The 27,723-nt window shown below is 35.3% G+C and overlaps 1 protein-coding gene across 1 annotated transcript; it reads left to right on the top strand.

Moving 5' to 3' along the window:
• The first annotated feature begins 21,463 nt into the window (after positions 1-21,463).
• On the top strand, positions 21,464-27,035 carry LOC129901236 (probable gamma-secretase subunit PEN-2). Its single transcript, XM_055976365.1, has 2 exons — positions 21,464-21,872; positions 26,656-27,035. The coding sequence occupies exons 1-2, from the start codon at positions 21,578-21,580 to the stop codon at positions 26,814-26,816; spliced, it is 456 nt and encodes a 151-aa protein (XP_055832340.1). The 5' UTR covers positions 21,464-21,577; the 3' UTR covers positions 26,817-27,035.
• Positions 27,036-27,723: the final 688 nt, after the last annotated feature.

The raw sequence follows: 27,723 nt of genomic DNA, 5'->3' as shown, positions 1-27,723 counted from the left end.
TGATCAGACCAAGTGGTTCACTTGGGGCCAGCAATGATCTCCAAGTGTCGATTACGCCTAAGGTACCCTCTCGGGGTGTGACAGTTATCCCCCCTAAGTCCTTACCGGCACTTGCGCGTCCAATTAAGTTCTTCATTCATTGCATGCCTCCGGTTAGTTATCTTATCTTTAGCTCAAGCTATTAGATTGATGTTGGTAGCTCCAAATCCCTACTAATGATTTTTTTTCCTGATCTTAACTTCTTTTGTCAAGCAAGTAAGAATACAAGTGAGTTCTTAATGTTTGTAATCATAACAAAAGAAATCTTTATGAAAGATTCTAAATACACAATGATTACACCTTCATGAGAATGTAAATAATCTATAATTATTATCCTTATCTAAGTTCCATAACCCTAATTATGAGTTTAGCTACTCATAACTAGATGCAACTAACAAAAAAAGTAATTTAATCAATTAATGAACATAAATATAAACAAAATGCAAGTAAACATTTGATTAGTGTAGCTCTTGCAAGAATATTTGTTTTTTCTATAATAATCTTTTATGAAAGCAGTAATTAACCCTTAAAGGCTAAGAATGATGAGAACTTTATTCTAATGGTAATACCTAACTTCTAGTAATAATGTGCAACTCTAAAAATATCATCTTAATGACCTATTTATAATAGTAGGGTCAAAATCCTAATCTCAGTTGAACACTGCTTTGACTTGGTGAACTCTGGTCTATCAAATTAGGGGGTCGAGGTATAAGACCCATCAAGAAGGCAGGATGTAATGACCCCGAAGGTTATTTTTGGGAATTCTTAGAAAATAATTATTTTACCCCTCTCGATAGTTGCCTCGAGTTAGGTTTGATCGGTATATGAGGTTAGAATTCAAATCAGATCAAAAAGTGGAGATTTTTGGAAGTTTTGGAGGCTTTTGAGTTGAAATAGTTGAATTTAATCAATATTTGGAGTTTCAAGTCTCGGAATGAAATTATATCAGTTCCATCAGCTTTGAAATATGAGTTTTAGGTTATTAGAACTATTGCTCGGGCTCTGAGGTTTTTAGCTGTATTTTGGAGTTGAAAGCATAAGATAATCGACCAAAGTCAACATTTGTGATAGCAAGCTCGAAATGAAATTTTGACAGCGCTTTTAGCTCCAGAATGTGGTTTTTGGTCTAGATGTACTGTTGGTTTGGGTCCTAAAACTTTTGGTTTGATTTTGATCCATTAGATGAGATGCGGGAAAAGTTAAGGCTAAAGTTTGACTTTAGTCAATGTTTGAGGTTAGAAAGGTCATGTTCGAGTTTTGATGATTCCACTAGGTCCAAAGGGAGATATTTGGCCAAGTTAAGGTTTCGTTCAGTTCTCAAAACTTGTGGATGAGTTTCATGTCATTATTTGAAAATTTAGAGATTCTTAAGTGAAAGTTGACTTTGGTCAACATCGGGTTAACATGACCTTGTTTAGGTATTTTGATAATTTTATTGAGTCCAAAATAATATTTTCAAGCTAGTAACATATTTGATTTGTGCTCGAGAGGTTCCCATGAATTTTGGGTAAACTTTTAATCTTTTTTGATGTTTTACTGTTTTTTCAGCAAATTGTGTCAACTAAGAGGTTCATTATTTGTTTTAAAGATCAAAAAATTATTCTGAAACTTCTAAGATTTGAGCATGAATTATAGGACTGATCAGTAAAGTTTGGTGTATTTTTGCTAAGCCGAGATTGGACTTTTATCGCGAAATATGAAATAATTATTTATCGAGCAAAAATAATATGTGACTGGGCAGAAAACATGAAAATTAGTTTCGATTAAATAAGTAGGTCTGTATAATTATTTTAGACAAATATAAGAAAGAATCAGGCATTTTGCTATAGTATAAGGAGGTTACGATCCTTTTAGAAAAATCAAAGTGGCACTCCATGAGACTACACCTTATGTGTGGTCGAGGCTCGAAAATAATTGTTGGTCCCAAGCAAACTCTTGTCGTGGTTGAATACTAAGTAAAAAAACTTGAATGTGGAAGCTCAAAGAATCAACATTTAAAATACTTTAAGTAAAACTCATGCACTACTGAAATGAACTGAATAAAATATTAAATAATATTTTTAAATATCAAACTATAATAACAGAACTGACTCTCTAACTTTGTCCATAAAGCCTCAAATAACTAAGGATAGGTACCGAGACAAAACGCATGGTTACCTCAAAAGAACTGCTAAATACTGAAAAGCAATAAAGAAGTGGAGTCCTCCGAAAGCAAGGAGGCCTCACCAAATGGCTAATGAAGTGTGATCTCAATGGAACACCTTTTGATGATCCTCAATACTTGTGTATGTATGATAAAATGATGCAGCATCGAAAGAAGTTGGTACATGAAATGTATGGTATGTAATACAACTAAATGAAATAATAATAATTAAACTGAAAGGTAACACTGATAATAGCTTGACTGATATGTAAGGCATGAATGTAAAATAAAACATGTAAAGATTCACAATTAAGACAATGCAATATCTATATATTCTGAAAATAATAACTTTACTTCTTAGGAAGTTTCTCTAACTGACAACCATCACTATGAGTCTCCTAATGATACAACATACTGCTCACATTGCCAGAGCCTTCCAATATCTTGCCAGGGGTAAGGGACGCAACTCAATTTATAGATCCATCTAAAATGTTCTTATCAGGGATTGAGGTGAGGAATCGCCGAACAATTGACACGATCCTATCTACACTTGCGGTGCAGGTTATGGGGTTTGAGTTATCTTGACTTGTACATAAATCAGTGTTCAATACTTTTTCTAATACAATGCAATAATTATCATATAATATATGTGTGATTAAATACTCAAAATACTTCTCTAAACTTGTATAGAACTTAACTAACTGAAACTGTTTTCTGAAACTATTTATGATTTCTTTAAAATCGACCTACTTTTTCTAAACATGGGTGATGTATTTAGAACCCTTTAGTTCCCTTGCAACTCATTCTCAATAATAATGCAAAATACTTGAACCATACACAATGAATAGTAATGCAAAACTTTGAAATTCATAGCTAAATAGGGTTCATGATAGAAATAAACATGAACTATAATCCAAGGGTGATAATTAAATGAAGAAACATACACTCAATGATAATACTTCAAAATTCAATAGAAACATTAAGACCCATCTGAGGATTGAAGAAAACTTAGGTTAAAACCCTAGGTTAATCTCTTACTTACTAAATTTAGATTTAGGGCAGGCAGATGAACTTGGTCCACCACTCTAAGTAGACTTACTGTAAGACCCCAAAAGTTGGAAAGTCAAACAAAAGGAAAAATCTCACAAAAAATACTAGTGCCAAGTTTTAAAAGAATCTTTACTGTCCATACAAAGGTATACAGACTGTAGGGAGTCATCGTGGGAATGAGAAACCCTATAATTACAAAAATTCATACACTGATGACTTGTACGAGGACTTTACAGGCTGTATAATATTCCACGGACCGTAGAAAGGCCTCGTGGAAAGGTCCTAAGAGTCAGAAAAGGATAAGGGTTGAAGGGCTTTTGTACAGGACTACCTATGGTACGTAGTAGTGGTTGTAGAAGGGAGTTCAGAGGGTCAGTTGGTGGATTGTTTAGGATGATAGGGTCCACTGTTCGTAATGTCTTCTAGACCCATAGACCACGCCCATAAGAATTAAGTCCAATTTCAGTAGCTCCTTTTTTGTGACATGCCTTCTACAAATGACCTTTACGGGTCATACAAGGTTATACGGGTCATACAGATGACCCACATCCCAAAAATCCAAGTCAGTTTCTATGGATGGCCTTCTATGGGCCAAACAAATTTCTACTGTCCGTAGAGTTTCTCATAGACCCTGACGGACGAGCAATTATTTCTAGGGGTACTCCAGACTTTTCTCTTTCTTTTAAAAATGAAACTACATTGTTTTGGGACTAATTTTGGATGACCTATAACTACTCAAAACCTTTAAACAAAACCAGATTCCCTCTCATTCACCTAAAATCTATCAAAGGGTTCAAAGTTTCCTCCCAAAGCTTCTTCTTCAAGTTCAAACTTGGGTTCAAAAGTTCAAGTGCTTCTCATTCCATTGTTTCTAGGGCTTTAATTTTTAGATTTGTCAAAATTCACCAATGGATTCCATTCATCCATTGGGTTCCACAAGAACTCAATACTCCCAATTTGTATTCACCTAATTTTGAAGGGTTTCATGTCAATTCTTCATTCGTCCTTCTTAATTGATTTCAAATAATGTTCTTTTACTTGATTATGCACGAATTTACATTACTACATGATTTTAAATTAATTTCACATGGACCCATGCATAATGCTATGATTTTCAATAATAAACTATGAATTTATGATCATGAAGTTATGAATGATTTACGAAAGCTATGAATTATGTTTTCAAGTATGTTTCAAGTATGAATGAATGAATTGTGAAAGTTTTTCTCACAATATGAAGAAATCATAATTTAGATGCTTAGAAAGGTAAGTGTCTATATGAACTATGTTATTATCATGATTTTCAAGGAGCAATTCTTATGATATATTTTATGAATGTAGATTGGTACTTGTTTGCCTTTCCTAATGTTAATGATTTACTTATTCCATTGGGATTAACCAAGCACTGAGAGGACTTTGTGGTGGAGACTTGGTAAAGGAGTCTCTAGTAACAACCTCTAGTTCCATACTATGTTTTTCACGACCCAAACTAGGTCCAAGCCGTGACATGATGATCGGGATGCGAGGGACCCCAACCAAGACATCTTAGCATACATCGCACACATAAGGTAAAGAAACATATTAAAAGTAAGTGAAAGTAATCAACTCAAGGGGATGGGACTAAGGGATAGCAACTCAATATATGACCAATCCCGACTACATCACATATCGTCTAAACATGCCTCTAGTATAGACTTTGACGGGGGATTAGGATAAGCTCCTAGTTCACCCAAAATAATACGAAGAAGTAAAAATAGTTACAACATGAAAAGAAGCCATTGCTCTCGATAAGATGAGGACTCACCAACTACTGATATCTAAACAACTTTAGCCACGAATAGGATGATTGTGAGTTGTATTCCATCCCTATATTATGAGATAATGTAGGAAAAAATATGAGTTAGTACATGGAAGGTACTAAGTACGTGAGATATGCATGAACAAGTAAAGGAACAGAAATAATATGCCATAAGATGCATGTCCAATCATAATGAACATGAGAAAGTCTTTAAAAGCATTTGGAAAATATATGAAACTCATGGTCAATGCATATCATAAAACTTTCATCATATAACTCATAGCTTAACTTCAACTTGTATGGGATAAGACCTTTAACCGACATTTAAGTCCATGTGAACTATAACATGGAATCTGATCGAACCCTTATCAAGAAAGGGGAGGCTACCTTGCCAGGGTATACTCCATTATGGTACTCAATTCACTCAACTGTGCTATATGTGGATCCACTAGCTAGGACATTAAGGAAATCCTATGTAGGCAGCGTAGTTTGGGACTTTAGGTTGCTACTAGGATATTCTTGGGTAACAAATTGTTTTACCGGACTGAACTCCACCTAAAAGTCCTCTCGGTGCTTAGAACCCTAGCTTGAGGAAGAAGAAAAGTCCTTTAGTAGAAAATCATTGATGCCTTAAAGTGATTTTGAAAGAAAGAGAGGGAATGGGGTGAGTTTGAAGGGTTAGGGTAGTTATAGGATGTCAAAGTAGTCAAAAGAATGAAGTAGTTTAAGTGTACATGGATTGGTAAACACCCAAATCACCCTTCATTAAATCTGGCCAGAGTAACCTATGAATCACTTTTTATGGGTCGTATGATTTGTCTTGGTTTGTCATTTCCCTCGTAGAACTCGTGAACCCAAATCACTAGCCACTAGAAATTGCATATTGACCCTATGATTAAAGTCTACAATTTGTCAATGGTCTTACGAGTCATAGAGACGATTCTTCAAACATCCCAATACTTAGCCAAATTCCCAAAACTTAGGACCCATCCAACGAGTGGAGTATAAGGTCCATAAATATTTTTACAGGTCGTAAGACCCTCTCATTCTGCTAACTTTTCCAAATCTCATAATCCAATTTTCTAAAACTCATCTACGAGTCCCTTTTATGGGTTTCTATGGTCCGTAGAACCCCTCATAGAGTGGGATCACACTTGATGAAATTTCATTCTTTAGGACCTTTCCCTACGAGCCTTTCCTACGGCTCGTCAACTCTTCTATGAGTCATCAACTTGACTAGTATCAAAATCCATGATTTTTCTCAAGTGTTGGGCTTTCTACACTGCCTTCTTATGGCCATAGAACTTCCTATGGTCCGTAGGTTGGCTCATAGAAGCCTACAATAGATAATTTCTACAATATTTCCTTTTGCAACTTCCTTTGTTTGGCCTTCAAACTTTCGAGGTCTTACAATATCTCCCCCTTGGGAACATTCCTCCTCGAATGGGACATAACTAGCATGAATAGAGTAGGAAAAGAGACATATCAAAACAACATAAAAGCAAAACGAATCAAAATTCATAAAACACAGAATATTCAAACCCAACCTAAAAGATGACTTTAAAACATATTTCGTGAACATGCATGCATATGAAATCATGGGAATGACTAAAACTCATGAATCGATGGAGTGATCATGAAGGAAATTAATACCTCAACTAGTAATGGGAGGAAAAATATGAGGATAACGTAACATCATATCGGCTTTTGCCTCCCATGTAGTACCTTCAACCTACTGGTTCCTCCATATCACCTTAACGGAAGCTACTTCTTTATTTCTCAATTCTAAACTTACTGGTCTAGAATCTCAACCGAAACTTCCTCATAGGGTAAAATCTCCTTTACTCTAACTCTCTCTAAAGGAAAAATTGATCTTGGATCACCAACACACTTTTTCAATAAAGACACATGAAATACCGGATGCAGCAATGCCAAATTTGAAGGTAAGTCCAACTCATATGCCACTTTGCCAATCCGCCTTAAAATGTGATATGGGTCTACATATCAAGGACTAAGCTTCCCCTTCTTTCCAAAATGCATCACACCCTTTATGGGTGATATTTTCAAGTAAACCCAATCATTAACCTCAAATTCAAGTTCCCATCTCCTCACATCTGAATAGGATTTTTGTCGAATTTGGGCAATCTTTAATCTTTCTCTAATTAGTCTAAACTTCTCCATGGCCTCATGCACCAACTCGGGTCTTACCAAGTCAACTTTACTAACTTCAAATCAACTAATAGGATACCTATATCTACTACCACATAAGGCCTCAAACGAAGCCATTTGGATACTCGAATGGTAGCTATTATTATAGGCAAACTCGATCAATGGAAAGTGATCATCCTAATTACTATTGAAGTCAATTACACAAGCTCTTAACATATTCTCCAAGGTATGAATAGTACGCTTGGCTTGACCATTGGTCTGAGGGTGAAAAGTTATGCTCAACTTCAATTGAGTACCAAGACCCGTTTGAAAGGACATCCAAAACTAAGATGTGAATTGAGTAACTCGATCCAAAATGATAGATAATGGGACTCCATGAGGCTTAACCAAATCGCGAATGTAAAGTATAGCATAATTCTTGGCTGAATAAGAAGTCTTAAAAGGAAGAAAATACACCGACTGTCATTCGGTCAACAACAATCCAAATTGAATCATATTTCCTACGGGTACGAGGTAACCCTATAATAAAGTTCATATTCAAGTCCTCCTACTTCCAAGTAGGAATCTCTATGCCTTGAGTTAAAGCTCACATTTTTTGATACTCAACATTTACTTGTTGATAATTAGGGCATTTGGCCATGAACTCCAGAATATCCTTCTTCATGGCATTTCACTTATACACTTTCCTGAAATCTCGATATGTGGAACCCGGATGAATAGAATACCATGAACTATAAGCTTCGAACAGTATCATTTCCCTTAAACCATATACATTGGGAACACACAATCGACCTTGATATCTAAGCACACCATCTCCCCCATGGGAGAAAGACTCAATGTGTTTTTCGAAAACTACTTTCTTCAACTCAACCAAAGTAGGATCACTATCTTAAACATCTACCACAAGAGATGATTCTGAACCATTTTGTACAATAACACAACCATCCTCAAAATCAACCAAGCGAATACCTAAATGAGCTAGCCTATGAACATCACGAACCATCTCCTTCTTTTGATCCTCAACATGGACAACACTATTCATGGACAATGTACTAAGAACATCGACAACCACATTTGCTTTACCCATATGGTACAACACACTCATATCATAGTCTTTCAGCAATTCAAACCATCTCTTTTGTCGAAAGTTCAAGTCCTTTTGGTTGAACACATATTGCAAACTTTTATGGTCGGTGAATACATCAACATGGACACCATAAAGATAGTGTCTCCTAATATTCAAAGAAAACACAATCGCCGCTAACTCTAAGTCATGAGTCAGATAGTTCTTTTCATTCACCTTAAGTTGACTAGAAGCATTGGATATCACCTTACCATTTTCCATCAAAACACAACCAAGAACAACCCTTAAAGCATCACAATATACCACAAACCCATCAGAACCTTTTGATAAAGTCAATACCAGAGTAGATATGAGTCTATCTTTCAACTCTTAGAAGTTTTCTCATATGCCTCGGACCATTGGAATTTCACCTTCTATTGAGTCAAAATAGTCAAGGGTGATACAATGGAGGAGAATTCTTCCACAAACTATCTATAATAATTGGCTTAGCCCAAGAAACTTTTAATATCGAAAGGAGATAAAGGTCTAGGCTAATTCTTAACCGCTTTGGTTTTCTTAGGATCCACCATAATACCTTCACCAGACACAATATGACCAAGGAAAGAAACTGACCAAAACCAAAATTCACACTTGCTAAACTTAGCAAATAACTGATGGTCCTTGAGGACTTGCAACACAATCCTCAAATAATTTACATGCTCCTCTACACTCTGAGAATAGACCAAAATATCATCAATGAACAGAATGACAAACATATTTAAATATTTCCTAAACATCTTATTCATTAAATCCATAAAAATTGTAGGAGTATTCTAGTCCAAAAGACATAACCAAGATTCAAAGTGACCATACCAACTTCTAAAAGTCGTTGTCAGAATGTCACATTCTCTTACTCGGAGTTGATGATAACCCGATTGTAGATCACTTCTTGAAAAGTAACTTGCTTCTTGAAGTTGATCGAACAAGTCGTCAATTCTTGAAATAGGATACTTATTCTTAATAATGAACTTGTTCAATTGTCGGTAGTCAATACACATTAGAAGAGAACCATCCTTCTTTCTAATAAAGAGAACCACAGCACCCCAAGGAGAGATATTCAATCTAATAAAACTCTTATCCAACAAGTCTTTCAACTAATCCATTAAATCCTTAAGTTCCATCGGGGCCAAATGGTAAGGAGGAATAGACATAGGTTGGGTATCGAAAAGAAGATCAATAATGAACTTTATCTCTCTTTCGACAGGTATACCTGAAAGATAATTGGGAAATACATCCGAAAACTCATTAACAATTGAAACTGACTCAAGAGTAGGAGCTTTGGAATTTGTATCTCTAACCTGTACTAGATGATAAATATAACCTTTGGAAATCATTTTCTGATCTTTAAGGCATGAGATGAATTGACCTTTAAACACGAAATTAGTACATTACCATACTGGGAATAGCTCATTAGAAAAATGAAACTTGACCACACAGATTCTATAACATATAGAAACATAACACACATGAAGCCAATCCATTCAGAGGATAACATCAAAATCGGTCATATCAAGCTCTACAAGATCAACTAAGGTGATTTTATAGAAAACACAGATGGACAATTTCTATAGACTCTGTTAGCCAAAACTGAATCACGAATAGGAGTATAGACTGAAAAAAGGCTCTAACAAAATCTCGGGACTAACAAAAAATTTGATAGCAAGATAAGGAATAACAAATGATAGAGTAGCACCCGAATCTAATAATGCATATAAATCAAACTCAAAGACTTTCAACATACCAGTCACAATATTAGGTGAATCCTCTAACTACTGACGAGTCTGTAGGCATAAAACCTATTTTGGCGTTGACCGCCACCCGAAGTAGTATCATGCTAAGCCAAGGCCCCGCTTTCTCGATGACCAAGGGCCTGTAGTACTATAATCCTGAGTCTGGGGTAAACCATCTCCATCTCTAGAAGCACTTGAAGGACAACCCTTTACTAGGTTCCTAGTCTTACCACAACCAAAGCAAGCACCTGAACCTACTAGACATTCTCCTAGATGATTCTTCCCATACTTCATGCATAGGGGAATAGGTTGACCACTCAGAGCTCCTCCTTGAGTCTTAGGGTTAAATACCCTATCTCTGTTAAACTTTGAAGCCGGAGTGTTGAAATAATTTTAGCTAGAGAACTTTGAGCGAAATTGAGAACGGCCATCATTACTCGACTTGCCATGAGAATATTCATCACTATTGGTCCGAGTCCTCTTGGACTCCCTTTTAGACTTCTCTTTCAACTTATACTTCTCAATTTGCTCGACATCTATCATGAGACTTGATATGTCCATCTCATTAATCAACACAATGGTTTTGCACTACTTGACCACCAAGTCTGACACACCTGTGACAAATTTGCTCATATGAGCTCTTGGACCGTTAACCATGAAAGGAGCATATTTTGATAACTTAGTGAATTTCAAAGCATACACTCTTACACTCATACTTCCTTGCCTCAAATTGATGAATTCTTTCAACTTATCTTACCTCAAATCCAATAGAAAGAAACAGTCAAAGAAGGCACTCTTCAACTCTTCCCAATTAACAGGACCCATATCTCTAGCCCTCTCACATTTCCATTGATCAAACCAAACTTGCGCAACTCCGTTGAGTTAATAATCCACCAAGTCCTCCTTTTCCACCAGACCAATGCCCATGATATCCACAATCTTGCTAATACCCTCAATAAACTTTTATGGTTCCTCGATCATCTTCAAACCATGAAATTTAGGAGGGTTCATATGGGTGAAATCACAAACTCGATTAGCCATCGCACCTATATTTGGGTTCACGAGAGCAACAACTTTCTTATTAACTTGTGCGGCTACCGCTGGGGTAAGCACTTGAAACACAATCAAATTTTCGCTTAAGAGACTTGTTCAGTCAAATAGTCATTTGGAGCTTGTTGCTCCTTCTCAACATTCCTTCTCACGATAGCTCTTCATGGAGGCATGATTCTATAATTGCAAAGAGAAAGCGTTAGAGGGAAAACCCTTAGAGTTCAAATTTATCGCATGACATAAGAATGATGAAATAAGTAAAGTTTCCTAAACATCTTATAGCCTCCTATTTATTAATGTGACGCACACGACATGTGTATCTAGGGAATAGTTTTTTCAAAGCGAATTCTCCCTAGATAAATCTATTCAATTAAATTATGAATTTATTTCTAATATATGATATATTAATTGTGCTAAATTGTGCTTTTTCAATCTATTTTTACTAAGTAAGTCCAATAGATTTAAAACTTTTTTTGCTAAATCAATTACGAAATATTTTTCTAAAATGCCCAATATCTGTTTTATATCTTCGCTACGAAAATGTTCAATTTTCATAAGATTTTCTTGGCTGTTATTCAAAAGGTCCAATAATGTATATATATTGGATATTTTGAGGCAATTATAGATCTTGGAAGACAATTCTAAATAGGATTGGGAAGTAATACCACTCCTAGACCCCCTAATATAAGACCCGATCCTAGAAAGACTAAAAGAAAATTATGATTTAGAAGATTTTTTGTTGGTATATTCTTTTTATTATTATTTAATAATAGTATTGGGATTCGAATCCAGGTGGAAGGGTTTTTCTTGGTTGAATACACAAAAAGAAGACTCCCTTTTTTTGTTGTGCTTCGCTAGGTCGAGGTAAGTAAGGTATACGAAGGAAAAGCCTATTTGACAATGAAAGTTACCAAAGATATTCGTTTTTTTCAAAAAACTTTAGTTTGTACACAAATACAGCAGGCCCTTCCTAAATGATGCGGTATGTTAGACTCCCTAGGACACATTAAAAATTGTGCTCTGATACCAAGTTTGTCATGATTCAAGCTAGGCGCTATACATAACATGGTGATTAGGATCTCGAGAGACCCCAACCAAGTCTCTTAGGATATCATGTACGAGCATACATAAGGTAAATGAAAATAAAGAACTAAAACATGAAGGGGAATATAAGTCTCAACATGAAATGTCTTGAAACAAAGAGAAATCAAACTCAAGTCCGAATGAACATGACAACATAGACATAGAAAAATCTAACATACCTCCACTAGTCTAGATGAGGAATATTACAAGATCCTAGCTCACCAACATAAGAAATAAAAGTCATAAGGAACAAAATAAAGCATAAATGTCGCTTCCTCAAAACATGAAGACTTACCAATAATAAGAAGTAGTAACTCAAGCTCTAGCCATAAGGGAGATGTGTGTGATGATCGTCGGACCCTACATTCTGATATAATGTAGGCAAAAGGTATGCATTAGTACAAGGAATGCACTAAGTATGTGAGAAGTATGTATGAACAATCATAATTGAACATAGTCAATATGAACATGTGATACACGACCAATAGCTAGAAAACATGAATAAAACTTGAAAACACTTGAGAACATTTAATATGGCCGATGCATCATACAAATTATCATAAGAGCTTATAACATAAAATATACATATGTGGGATATTAACCTTAACCGACATGTAAGACCATTTGAGCTATAACATGGAATCTAATGTAACTCCTACGCCGAGAAGAGAGATGCTACTTGCCAAGGTAGAGTCCATATCAAAAACATAACATGAGTTATATGTGGATCCACAAGCTAAGTCATAAAGGCACCTATAGTGGCTCATAATTTTGGAACTAATTGCTACTAGGTCTCCCTTGTAGATCCCCATAACAAAGTTAGTTCAATACTAATTTAATCCTAATGGAATACATAAAACATGGTCATTTGGAAAGGTAAATCAACCAATCCAATCATCATAAAAATACATCATAAGAATAGCTCTTTGAAAACCATGATCATAACTTGAAAATTATGGATACTTACCTTTCTAAGCATCCAAATCATGGTATCTTGCACATTATGAGAACACCTTTCAAAATTCATAATTTTGTACTTAAAAACATACTTGAATCATAATACATAACTTTCATATATCCTTGATCATAAATTTATGGTGTAAAACTTGAAATTCATAGCATAATTCTTGTGTCCTTGAAAAACATGTAGTTAAACTTAAATCATGCATGAATAGACTGTTTGAATCAAGTAAAACTATAATTGAATTGACCCGATGTAATTTGATCAAAACTCTAGAATTTAGAGAATTGAAATTGATAGAAAATAGAGAAATCTTTGGTACTCCATGGATGGAAAGGATCCATGGATGAATTCTCAATTACCTTGATGAAGTTTAAACTTGGAATCTTGAAGAAGAAGCTTAAACCTTATAACCCTAGCTTGAGGAAGAAGAAAAGTCCTTAGGAAGAGAAACCTTGATGCCTTAGATTGATTTTGTGAGAATGAGAGGGAATGGGATGAGTTTGAAGGGTTAGGGTAGTCATAGGATGTCAAATTAATCCCAACACGATGTGTTTAAGTGTATATAGGTTGGGAAATACAAAATACACCTCATTAAATCTGGCTGAAGTGACCTATGGATCACTTCCTACGGGTTGTAGGATTTGTTACGGTCCATCATTTCCCATCTTAGAACTTGTGTACCCAAATCACTATCCAGTGGAAATTGCATATTAACCCTATCATCAGAATCTACAGTTTGTCACAAGTCTTATGGGTCGTAAAGATAATTAATCAAACACCCCAGCACCTAGCCAAATTCCCAAAACTTAGGACCTATTCGATGAGTAGAGTCTATGATCCATAAATGTTTCTACGGGTCGTAAGACCATCTCTTCCTACTAATTTTTCCAAATCTCAGAATCCAACTTTGTGAATCTCATCTACGGGTCCCTCCTATGGGTCGTAAAAACTCCTACGGTCTGTAGCAACCCCTGGTAGAGTGGTTTCACATTTAGTGAAATTTCATTCTTTAGGACCTTTCCCTACGAGCCTTTCCTATGGCTCGTCAACTCTTCTACTAGTCATCAACTTGACTCATCTTAGAACCCAAGATTTTTCCTATGTGTTGGGCTTTCTACGACTGCATTCCTATGGCCTGTAGAACTTCTTACGGTTTATAGGTCGGCTGGTACAACACTACACCAGATAATTTTTGCAACTTTTCCTGTTGCAACTTTCTTGGTTTGGCCTTCCAACTTCTAGGGTCATACAGATCTTGTTCTATGCCCCATCTAAAGATAGTAGAGGCATGTCTAGACTTTATGAGTATGGTTAGTTTGTTAACTATTAGTGTTGAATTCTCTTATACCGAGATTCTATGTTTTTGTCACGACCCGGCCTAGTGCCTAGTTTTAACACAAGGATATAAACCTCAAAGGGCTGCAATCAAACCTCTTGTCATATTGTAAATCATACATAAGGTAAAGTAAATGCGGAAACATCATCATAAGAGAGTCTAAACCATGAATCATAAACGTAGAATGTAACTTGACGACATAGACTCAACATTTATCAAACTAAATGCCTCTACTCATAAACATGGACAGGGGGATAAGACATGTACCTAGCTCACCCTCAAAATGAAACATAACCAAGTCTTTGGAAACAATGAATTAACAACCCATAACTAGCCCTCGATAGATAAGGGCTAACCACTACTTCATCAGAATGGGAAAGCTCAACTAGCCACGTGGATGGATATGATCCTCAACCTCAACCCTTACATTATGAGACAATGTAGGCAACAATATGCATACATTTGAATGTACTAAGTATGTGGGCATGACATGCAACATAAATTATAAGGTGCAATGATCAAGAATATATATGATAAAAAGGTTAAGTAAAGTCATGAGGAAAGTCATAATGATCAAAGAATTTTGAAGACGTAATTGAAGATCATAAAATAACATAATACTCCTTATGCATATGTGGGATAGAAACCATAACCGACAATAATATCATGCGAGCTATAATATGGAATTCTGTTGTCTACCCATACAATGAAGAAAAGGGGAATCTACTTGCCAAGGTAGATTCTACCCTACTAGGTGGGTCATGAACATATACTATATGTGGATCCACTAGCTAAGACATAGGATAACCTACGGTGTCACGTAGTTTATGGGACATGAGGCTACTACTAAGGGTTTTGGTAGGCCCCTCACCTCAAGTCCACTCAGTGCTAAGTCAAATCCCACGGAATACGTATCATGACATATTAATCATAGTTAACCTATCATAAACATGATCATAGATTTGAAATTTATAGAGTAGTTTATTTCATAACATAAGTGAAATGTGAGTATTGTCCTTCCACATTACAATTCGTGCATACATGATTCCTATCATTAGGCCTTATATCACCCACATAGGGCCCTAAGTCATCTTTTCCATGATTTGCATAAAAATCATAACTTGAAACATGCTTATAATCTATGATCATAATTCATAATTGAATTTAGAGTAAAAACTCATTTACAAAATCATTTTGATTGAAACCCATAAGTATACCTTGAAACATAGGACTCTATGGTCAAAATTCATGAAAATTCATCATAGAAAATAGCTTCATGCTTGGGCTTTTATAATTTAGCTTGAAATCATGTAATTTACGTAAAAACATACTCATAATAATCATACATAATGATTAAATGCAAAATTGAATTAGCCCAACATCATACATCAAAATTGAAGTTTAAAAGTAATGGGATTTCATGAGATTGTTGAATTAAACCTTGGACTCCATGAGTGGAAGGGACTCATGAATCAATCCACATATACCTTGATTGAAATTAGAATTGAATTTGAGAAAAGAGACTTGATCTTGAAGAAACCCTAATCAACGCTCGAAGAACTCCTGAGGAACCTTGGAAGAGAAATCTAAAATTTGTTTGGATATTAATGAGGGAAAATAAAGAGTTTAGGAGTATTTAGGATACAATTCGTAATGAATCTAGTCCTTAAAAACGTCCACATACATTATTAGAATGTAGGGAAAATACCAAACTATCCCTCATTAAAATTCCAAGTCGGGCACTTCTACGATAAGAGTATACGGGTCGTAGACACAGTGATGAGTCATCATTACAACTCATCTTGCAGGTCCAAGAAAGACCTGAAAATCGAGTCTCTATACTTTTTTATGATTCATCTTTACGACTCGTCATTGGGTTTACGAGTCGTCGAAGTGATCCATCCTACAGGTCTGAAAAACCTTCAAGCTGAGGAGTCTCTAAAGTTTACATATGACTCATTTCTATGATTCATAAGCTTCTCTACGACTCATCATATTGAGTCGTAGACAAAGTCCCGAGGGTGACCTCTATGGGTCATCTTACCTTGCCACGATGACTCATTTCTATGAGTCGTCGTTTCTTCTATGGGTCATCAATGTACTCGTCAACCCAACTCCTGCCTTAGCCAAATTTCCAACTTCTTACTTTACCTCTACGAGTCATGTTTACGACCCTAACAACATCTACGAGTCATAGATTGACTCGTGGACTTGGGCATTTTCAATTCCTTTGAAAAAATTTCTTTCGTTCAACTTTCCATTTCACGAGGTCTTATAGTTTCGAGACTATCTTCCGCATGTATGATTTTATTTTTTTATTTCTTATTACCTTATGTATACTATACTAAGAGTCTTGTTTGTTGTCTCTCGAGATCCTAAGCGTCATGTCACATTTAGGGCCTACCTTGGGTCATGAGAAATTCGGTATCAAAGTAGAAGGTTCAAGTGTCGTAGGGTGTTTGACATGCCGCATCAAGTAGAGTATTATTCAAACCATAAAAATCAAAGAAAATGACCTTATAATAAATTATGTAAGCCAAATCGGCAACCTGGAGGTCTCCTCGCCGACCTATTCGACGAATCGCCAAAAGGGCGATTTAGATCGATAAAATATTTAGAGTTTGAAGGTGTTTAGATCCATTCGGTGAGCTAATTCAGCATTTCGCCGAAGCATTTGGTATGTCGCCGAAGCATTTGGCAGGTGAGCTCTTCGAATTGTCCAGTCCAGACAAGCTTCAATAAAACAAGCATAACTTTCTACTCCAAACTCTAAATGATGAAAATTTGGCGGCGTTGGAAATAATACTCATAGGCCTTTAATTTGGAAGGTCATGGGCTACCTAAATCTTTATATACTGAGAGATATTATCATTTTAAATTGACTCTTATATGAGCTAATGTGAAAACTTAGCCGATAGAAATTCTTTGAATTTGGCTTGGCATTTGAGGTTCCTTATGAACCTAAACCACATTCAATACACTTCAAATACTTAGAAAAGGACCTTAAAATATATGAACAACTTAGAAGTCATCGGGTTCATTCCTATATGCATATGGAGGATGGTTTTGATCTTTATTTAGAAGTTGCAGAGAGTTACAATTATATCATTCTCTATCGTTACATAATGACACATTTCAATAATTTGAATAATAAACCTACAAAAAACATGTATGAGGTCAGTATATCAATTCATTATGAATAATGAGAATAGCCACATTGGAAGAAACATATCATATAAATGGATTTGGCCGGTAAAATTTCCTAATAAGATTAGATACTTCCTCTTGCTTTGTACACATGATAGACTATCAATATGTGACTACCTCTATCATGTAGGTATCAAAGTTGAAAAAACTTGTTATTTCTGTAAAGAACCAGTAACTTTAAGGCACATCTTTATTAACTATCCTAATGAGCGAAGATTCTGGGATGATCTGGGCTTTAATCATCTCATTTGTAGGATCATCACCAACCAAAAGACTAAATGGCTAGATTCCTTAAAAAAAACAAAAGCCTAATTATAAACAAATATCTCCAATGGGATCAAGCCCTTCCTTTCTACTTGTGGAACATTTGGTTAGTCAGAAATGACAACTACCACAATTAAAAAGGATGGAAATTAACTCCAAAACTCGATACACTCATGCGATGGAATACTTTAGTTTAACGAACAAACGCACTATATCACCTAAGACAGTAAAAACATATGTGAAATGGAAACCATCTAACATGAAATTTAAACTCAATATTGATGGTCCAGTGGATGGAAATATAGAAAAAGAGATATAGGAGAAGTGATTAGAAATAAAGATGGGAACTGGATAGTGGGACTTATGGGGAACCTATTCTCAACAACTAATGTCATGGCTGAATTAAAAGCTCTAGTGAAAAGCCTAAAGCTAGTTATTACACATGACCTAAGACCCCTAGAAATCTCTATAGATTGTGTAGAAATCATTCGATACTTAAAAGATGACCACTCATCTTACACTAACATTTTATCTGATTGCAGGGATCTAATCTGGCTATTGGGGAATCCTCTGGTGCAACATAGCTATCACGAAGAGAACAAATGGTAGATATTCTAGGTAAGGAGCGTACTAAGTTAGATACAGCAAACTCCTTTCTGTTATGGGTAGTTCCTCCTTTGTTTGCAGTAGGAAAGATGGAAATAGACAAAGTTGGAACTATTTGCTAGGCATATAAATCCTAAGGAGTCGTTTGATGTGATGGATAAGGAAAAATAATTCTGAGATAAGTTTTTATCACTCCTCAATACTTTGTTTGGTTATAAAATATGGGATAACTTATCCCAAAATTAATATTTATGATTAAGATAAGTTATCCATACTTGTGGGTAGAATAGTAACACCGAGATGACTTATCTCAAGATAAAAATATAAAACAACAAAAGTATACGCCGCCCCCTCCCCTTTCCTTAAATCCTCTTTTATACATCACTTTTAAATCCATGTATATTGAAATAATATTTAATACTATTCACAACCTTCACTACTCGTTATTTTTATAATAATAACTTTTTCATTAAAAAATTATACTATATAAAATATAATTTTTATTTATAAATATATCATACGTTGAATTTATTTGACTAATTCTTATGTTTATTTATATTTTGATTTCTCTTAAAATGTTGACTAAACTGTTGAATTACATATTTTTAATTAAATAGTCTTTTAATCACTTGAAAAATTATATTTTACATATCAATTAAAATGAAGATAACTTTAATATTTTTCAATATATGAGTGATATGTGCTTAAATGGAGTATCATCAACAATAAAATCTTGTCACGGCCCAACCCACCGAACTGTACAGGCGCCTACTATACCACCTAGATAGGAGAACCCTTACCACCCATTTTGAAAACAGGTAATGTGGGATAAACAGAAACAAAATTCACTATTTAAAACTATAAAGAAGGTCTCAACCTTGATTTATATAGAACACCTTTTACAAGTTGACCAAAAACTTCTTTTAAAGCACTAATAAAACCCTTCCAAGAAACAAGTCTAAATGGGAACAAGAGCTACTAAGAGAGTACAATATACAACAAAATATGACACGGCTCCCACCATGAGGAAGGAAGGAGTAGAAGCTGCCCGAGATAATCGTCGTCTTCTCCTATGAAATATGACTGATCCTACAATCAGACTATGTCAAGTGGTATAGCAAGAGTAGTATTAGTACACATAACACGTAATAGTAGTCATCATCGGTCAATCCGATACCCACCACATAATATAAAGTAATCAACCAGAAGAAGACATGCCATACAAAAATACACCACCCCCAACTATCCTAGTCACCACCAGTACACTTCGATTCCTGCCCTACCCTATTCCGCAGCAAACTCTACCATTTATCATTCCACTCCCTTAACCTATTGACGCTTCCAAGGCTTAACACTTTTATTGGATCATAGCTCAGATCTTCTATCACATAAAGAAGTCCCTGAGTCCAGGTCCCCACCAACTTTATCTAGCAAGTCTACTACTTTTCCTCATGCTCTCACGAGTACCCTAGCCCTTGACTATCTAGTAAAACACAGGTGGACTCATCACGTATTAGCAGACACTACATTACCCAATCATGAATATAGACCACTAGGACTTCCCGTCCCTACTATCATTTCATTATACATACATGAGCATGATCAATCATAATATAACAATGTTAATTAATGGTCCTCTCATAGAACCCACACTCAAACTATTAGTATACGGGTATGGTATTCGATCCCAAACATAATTAGTGTACCAGTGTGGATCCCGATCCAATTGTGCCGGTGTGGCATCCATTTTAATTGTACCACTGTGGTAACCAATCTAGTTGTGCTGGTGTGGCACCCGATCCACAGGAATCACAACTCATAATGTAACAACCAAATTTGAGATCACAAGTAAATCAGACAGGTTCATTGCATGAGATTAACAACATGAAATTGTTCATATTCAACTGTTATTCCCTTAGTAAATGTTACACAAGTAATTCATATAGGCAGACATATATATATATATATATATATATATATATATATATATATATATATATATATATATATATATAGCCATAGATCAGTAATGGACCCCCTTGTAAACACGCCCTTGTTCTCAGGAATTACCAACCATCTCAATAGGAGTTATCTCGATTATCAATCAAGAACTAAACACCTACTTCTAGTCACACACAAGTCATAACCCGCATAATACACACCTGCCCAAAATAACAATAACAACACATCTAGCCATCCAGACTCCATGCCCGAAGGCCTAGACATAAAATCTCCCATCAATCTATGATATATTATGCAATGAGAACAGGTCTATAACAACTCAGTTAAGAAAACCTAACCTACTTGGATGCCAAGCAACTGCTGAAGGACACCAGCACAATTTATGACTTTCGAGAGGCAAAAAGACAAAGGCAGACCTGAAATTTATGAGTAAGAGCCCTCCTTAGACTAAGATCCCTTCACTCCCATATTCGTAATCCTAGATCATCTTTTTAGGGTTTTAGAGTGACTCCTATCTATTTTATCACTTAAGGAGAGAAGGAGAATAAATGTGTTTTGTAAAAGAAGAACACACAATGAAGAAGAAGAAGAAATGAACAAGAAAAAGAAGAAGAAATGAAGAAGAAGAAGAAAAAGAAGAAATGAAGAAGAACAACAACAACAAAAAATATTTTTTAAGAAAAAAAACGTTTTTCACGCGCTTAAAATAGGTGTAGCACACGCAATGTGCCAATGAACAAAACCTAGTTGAGGTGTCTAAGTGAAAGTTGGTGTCAATTTTAGGGGGCCACCGATGGATTTTGCCTAAGTCCTTTTCATAATACATCGCTAGTTGATACAAACCAAACACAAAATATAAATAATTACCAAAAAAATCAAAATAAATTATAATTAAATTTTTTCACTATTGAATTTAAGTAAAATCCTCATCATTTAATCTCATTTGGAATCAATATTATTTTTCACAATACAGTGAGTTGGGTCTATTCAGTTGCAAAATTCAATCGACGGCTATCTGTAGGTAGATCGGAGTACAACTTTTCCGATCAGAATATGGAGGCGGCTCCCTCCAATCCCACTCATCATATCATCTCCACCGCAAACTCCGCCCCTTCCGCCGCAATTAGTATGAACGCCTCCGTCGCGAGCCACCGTAATCCGCTAAGAGTTGACTGGCCGACGGTAGACGGACCACTGGGTCTCATGGAGCAGGAATCCATCGATCAGGCGCGTAGATTCTTCAAGTTTGGATTTTTACTCCTCCCTTGGCTTTGGGCTGTCAATTGCTTATACTTTTGGCCAGTTCTTCGTCGTCCTAGCTCCTATTATCACCGAGATCTCCGCCGATGTAGGTCCTTTATACTTTTTGTTACAACTGCTATAGAATTGAGATCCATTTCGTTATTTATTTATTTATTTATTTGGAGAAACCCATCTTAGTAACACCGATGTTGACTCGCTTTTTCCAGCTGATTGAGTTCGTGAATTATACTTGCCCTGTTACGAAAAGAATTGAAGGGTTCTGAGTATAAGGGCAAACTCATCTAGTTGTGTGAAATAGGACATGATTTCTTAAATGTTTTACATATTCAAAGAATACTTATAACTACACTAACTTTCAGATTCCCGTGTAATACTTTCCTTAGTATTTGTCATGCCTTCTTCACTTTCGTATTTTCTTTTTCCAAAACTGCTTTGAAATACTTTCTTCTTGTTGTTCTTTATCTGAGTCAGAGGGTCACACTAGGTTTTTTGTTGTTGCACTTAACCTACATTAAATTCAAAATTCATAGGTAAACAAAAAAACTTAAAACAATGTAGTTAGAAATAAATATTGTTTGACTATCCAAGTAAATGCTGCCAAATTAATTTGGGGGTGGGGAGTGGGGGGATGTGAACTTATGTGCTTTTACTGTTTTGATGAGTGTGTACTATTTGCTTTTGGGTTGTGGGGGTGTAATTTGGTCAGCTTCGGCATGATGTTACTGAAGGGGAACACATCCTATTTGTTTTGTTTTGTGTTTGGTAAGCTAGAACCAACAGTTGTGTAGATCAGCCATGAGATAGTGAAGATAAACGTTACCATCCATATCCCTCTCAGATCACAATTTGAATCTTTTCATGTTATGTTAATTCTTGCTTCTACTTTTGTGCCGCTGCAAGTTTTGGCCAAGAAGAAATTGTTGTCAAATTTCAAAAGTGCTAAATTAGGAAAGTGTGTGCACTGTTTGGCTAGAAAACAAAATAGAGTTTCTTTCATATCTCATCCTCCTTCCAGAAAGACAAAGTTGCTTGGGAAAATGAGCAAAAAGAGATTTTTGAGAGTGGAATGAAAGGATAAGGGATTTCTATTTCTTTTTCCTTTTCTTTTGTTATAAACATTTAATTAGGAGTTAATTATGAAGAGATGGGGTTGAATTAGAATATTTAAAAGTTTAGGGTAAAAATTAAAAGATCAAAAACTTTTAATAAAACCCTAAATTTCATTCATTTTCTCCATTTTTTTAAACGCTCTGTTCTCCTTTTCCCTCCTCTCTTCTCTTTTCTTTTCTCCATTTTTTTAAACGCTCCTGTTCCTTTTTCCTTTCATTTTCTTCTTTCTTAACTTCTTTGCCTTTTTTCTTCTTCGTTTTTCCCTTTCTTTTCAAACTTTTTGTGTTTTCATCATCTTCTTCTTCGGATGTTGTCATCCTCATTTTTTTCTTCACTCCGATTTGATTGTGAAAATTATAAAAAAAATTGATATGTTGTTTATATAAACAGGAGTTGTTCAAGCAACCAAGAGATGTTGTTTAAACTATCCTAAGTTGTTTAGTTCAAACAACAGAAGTTGTTTAAACAACCAAAAATTATTTAAACAACCAAAAGTTGTTTAGTTTAAACAACCAGAAGATATTTAAACAACCCTAAGTAAATATCAACTAGTTGTTTGGAAAGATATAAAAATATTTGCTAATTGTTTTGGAGACCGAGGTATGAAAACATTTGTTAGTTGTTTAGATAAATGTTTAAACATCTGCCAGTTGTTTGAAGGTGATGATGACGTGAAGGAGGGGAGGTTGGGGGAGGATGGGGCTGAGAGGTGGATGAGGGGCAGGAAAAAAAAAGAGGGGGTCTTTTGTAAATTAAAAAAACTTGTGGGTTCTTAAAATATGTGTCATTATCACTAATTAAAAAAGAGTCCCTTTTACTTCATTTTCAAGACTTGTGTCCTATTTTTTTAATTTACACTCTCAAAAGTTTCTTTTAATTCAATCCCCCAAGTTGCTTGAGTTAGTGGGTTCTGATTTATGTGGTCTAATGAAGATAAGAACGTTGGGTGGTGCACTTCACTTTGCTACTTTTATTGATGATTGCTCAAGGAAACTTTGCTGTGAATTGATGTAATTATATGATGTAATTACAAGCTGATTATTTTTTAATTTCTTTCTTTTATTTTTATTTTTATTTTTTTCATTTTAATTTTATTTTTTATTAATATTTTTTAAATTCTTATTATTTTTATTATTCTAATATTTTTTAAAAATATTTATTTTTTTATTATTTAAATTTCATTTCCTTCTCATTCTCAACATTTATTTCATGTGATTCCATGCAATTTTTCGTATTAATTTTTTTATTCTATGTTTGTTATTTTCATTAGCATAATTTTGCTAGTATTCGAATTTTTAAATTAAAGTAGAAGTCATTGTTGAATAAAGTTGCAAATTTAAGTTTTCTTTTCTTTTTAAATCATATTTATATACATTATGTTGAAACTTGACATAAGAGTAGTATTGTGTTTAAAATTGTATTTTGAATTTAAAACTTATTTTTTTATAATATTAGTAAGAATGTATGTTTATTAATTAATATATTTTCAAAAGACAATATATATCTAAAATATTTGTCTAATATAAATTTTAAGTTTAGATAATTAACTTTTATTTTTAAAATTTAATATAACCTTGTAATTACACTTGTGCAAACAAACAGGTCATCGTAATTACTAGGTTGTGTAATTACTATGCTGGTCATTACACCAATTCCAATTACCAGGTGGCTTTCCAAACAGACCCTAAGTCCTTTCTAGCTAAGTCTCTTATGTCATAAAGTTGAAGAGCTATCACTCTCAACTACATTCACCATATCAGTCGTAGTCCAGTACTGACCACAAGCCAAAATCAAGGGACCCTTAGTGAATTTCCACCACAAATATATATAATCGATCCAAAGCTTTGTTACAAATTGTTGGTGTTTGGAAAGGTGTGGTTCATGCAGCGGAATAAAAGCAAACAGGAACTAAATCCTCTCCTTGTACTTTTGAGAACAAAGAGGGAAATTTTAATGTGGAAAAACCTATACAATGTGAAGAGTAAAAACCACGGGAGCAAAACTCCACTATATTGATGAGAGAGTTACAAAAGTTCTCCAAAATGGCAACAACATCAATGCCAAATACGGAGCAATAATAGCAACAGGAATAACAACCAAACAAGAGAAGTTTGGAAGAAAAAACACCAAAGATTAGCTACTGTTCACGGCTAATAATCTAGAGCTACATGACACCAAATCTTGCTCTATTAGTTTCTAATAAAAGACCAAGTTGGCTACCTTGTTACTACTTCACCCCAGTCAAAGACCCCACCGTGGTATGCGTCAATAAGACTACCAAGGGCCTTTGTAGCACTAGTATGCCACAGAAGTCATGGGTGATCATTGGTCCAATTATTTGGGCGAAACCAATTCCCAGGGTGTGACGGGTGGTGTGTACAGGGCCCGGGTACATATTCACCGTGGCATGATGATCCGCGATTACTAGTGATTCCAACTTCATGTTCCCGAGTTGCAGAAATTTCAGCTTAATCTGATAAGAAACAAAGCGGCCAAAAGAAGCTGGCTGGTCGTAGGTATTCTTTGGTGTGCTTCATCTGAAGAATATGGTCTGCCTATTTATAGAGGTGAATGCCTCTCGTTGATGTCACTGATGACATCCACAATCCCAAAATAATACTTGGCTTCATTAACTTTGCCAAACAAACCTTTGTTTGTCAAAAGTCATGAATTTGGACGGTGACCAACAGCCATTTGCAATCTGCTGCAAAACTTCTACTATGAGTGTGAGTGGGTTTACATTTTTCTTGCCAACCCTTCACCTACCTCATTTATCTCCAGGAGGAGGGACTCGACGTTTCATCTTGAGATACCTCTGAGCCCATATAATCATGATTTGAGTCCCATCATTGAACACCGAGAAATAGTCCATCAATCAAGCATATGCTTATGCACATAAATGAACAAAGTTAAATGGAGATTTTAGCATCCTGTGTGCAAAAGCACTGTCCTATATAATTCAAATGCTGTGCTTTAACTGTAGAAAAGACCATATGGCTGCTTGCTTGTTTTCCATAAGCCCCCCCTCCCCCCCCCCCCCCCGCCAAATCAAGGGAAAGAACCTTAAAGGGGTCTTTCTTTCACCTCTCTCTAGTCACAACGGAGGCCCATTTCAAGTGGAATTGAATGTTGAGGTTTGCATGCTTCCTCTATGCTGGAGAAACTCCTATGCTTCCGTTTGTCTTGATTGTCTTCATGGCTAAATACGTCGAGCTTTTTCTTTGTTCACTCTGACCGGGAAAAAAAACACTTTCTCCTTGTCTCATTTCCATCCAATTCTCTCTCTCTCTCTCTCTCTCTATATATATATATATATATATATATAAAGCTCACCACAAGTGTCTGGTGTTGCGCAAGTGAGCAATATTTTAACCATAATTAGTCCTAGTTCTAACACCTAATAATGGTCAAGGACTTTCTGGCAATTCATCAATTGTTAGAGAATATACAACAACAACCCAGTGAAATCCCACACCGTGGGGCTGTTAGAGAATATGTAAATGTGTGTGTGTGTGTGTGTGAGTGAATTAGTTTCATCACATGCTTGGGCGACTCCGATAACTCTTATATAGCTATCTCTACTTAAGTCTACTGGGCATCTTACAATCTCTATTGTTTAGGTTTTAGAATGTTTTGAGTTATATAAGTTGGGTTAATTTCATGGTGTCTGCTGACTGCTGTTATGAGAGCAATTGGTTTCATGGTGTTTACTGTTATGAGTTTCTCTAATATTAAGTTTTGAAAACTATGATTTGTAGATGTTGTCAGGTCAGCAATTGGTTTCACGGTGTTCGCTGTTATCCTCACAAGTTGGGTTGTTACCTTTTCTGTTGGAGGAGAGCGTCTATTTGGTCATGCGCGGAACAAGCTAGTAATGTACAACGTTGCTGAAAAATATGGTTTGACGGGGTGGATCTAGGTACTTGTCGCATTCGTTTGTGGTCAAACATGCCTGCTAGATACAAGATTTGTATATATTCTTCCCTTGAAAAAGACTCTGAGACTGGAATATCTCAGTTAGACAGTTACCATGACACTATTAAGTAGTGAGGAAACCAGAGAAGAGGTGCTCCTTTTAAACTCAATTGTATGGAAAACCCAAAGGTATACATTGCAGGCTGCAGCTTGGAAGTTGTCATATTGCTCTCTCTCTCTCCCCCTCTCTCTCTCTCTCTCTCACACACACAATGATGGAATTGTAGATGGAATTATAATATTGTAGCATTAAGGGAGGATGAGACAGGTGAATCTATGCATAGTTAAGCTACTAAACTAAAAGCTTAAAGCTATTTGATCATAAGCTTAGGATTCATGTACCTGGTTAGAATTAGTCTGTGATAAGCTGTAGTAGTTGTAGAGTTGTACATACTCAAAACTTTTGGGGGTTGCAAGGCAGTCTTTTGAGAGAAGAGGGGGGAAAAAATATAGTTCAAAACTAAAAATTATAATCATGAATGATGAATATATAAATAAAGAAATTGAAAAAGGTTATGATAAAATAAAATATCAATTATTTAGTATTGTCGCTTCTGAAGTGGTGCAGAATTTGAATGACGACATTGAAGCATAAATTAAGCAAGGCAAATTATTCAACACGCTTTGAGCTTTGCTTTAGGGATTAAGCGTGTCTTTATCAACACTACTTTGTATATCTTTTTGTCAGAATTATTTACTATAAAAAGATAGTAGATATTATTTATGTATAGTATATCCTGACACTACTGGAAATTAGTGAAAAAGATAAAACATCAATCTCGAACTAGAAGTAGAGTTTTATAACTTGTGTATTTTCAAATTCACAAACAAGTCAAATTATGAAAATAAGT

Source organism: Solanum dulcamara, chromosome 8, assembly GCF_947179165.1.
Source record: "Solanum dulcamara chromosome 8, daSolDulc1.2, whole genome shotgun sequence".
NCBI lineage: Eukaryota > Viridiplantae > Streptophyta > Magnoliopsida > Solanales > Solanaceae > Solanum > Solanum dulcamara.
The sequence above is the reverse complement of the archived record's forward strand: the minus strand, read 5'-3'. Positions and strand labels throughout refer to the sequence as shown.

Bases quoted from the DNA above. Each gene is read 5' to 3' on its own strand.
- LOC129901236 (XM_055976365.1), top strand. From the start codon at position 21,578: ATGGAGGCGGCTCCCTCCAATCCCACTCATCATATCATCTCCACCGCA. The intron at 21,873-26,655 runs GTAGGTCCTTTA...TATGATTTGTAG, and splicing joins TCACCGAGATCTCCGCCGAT to ATGTTGTCAGGTCAGCAATT.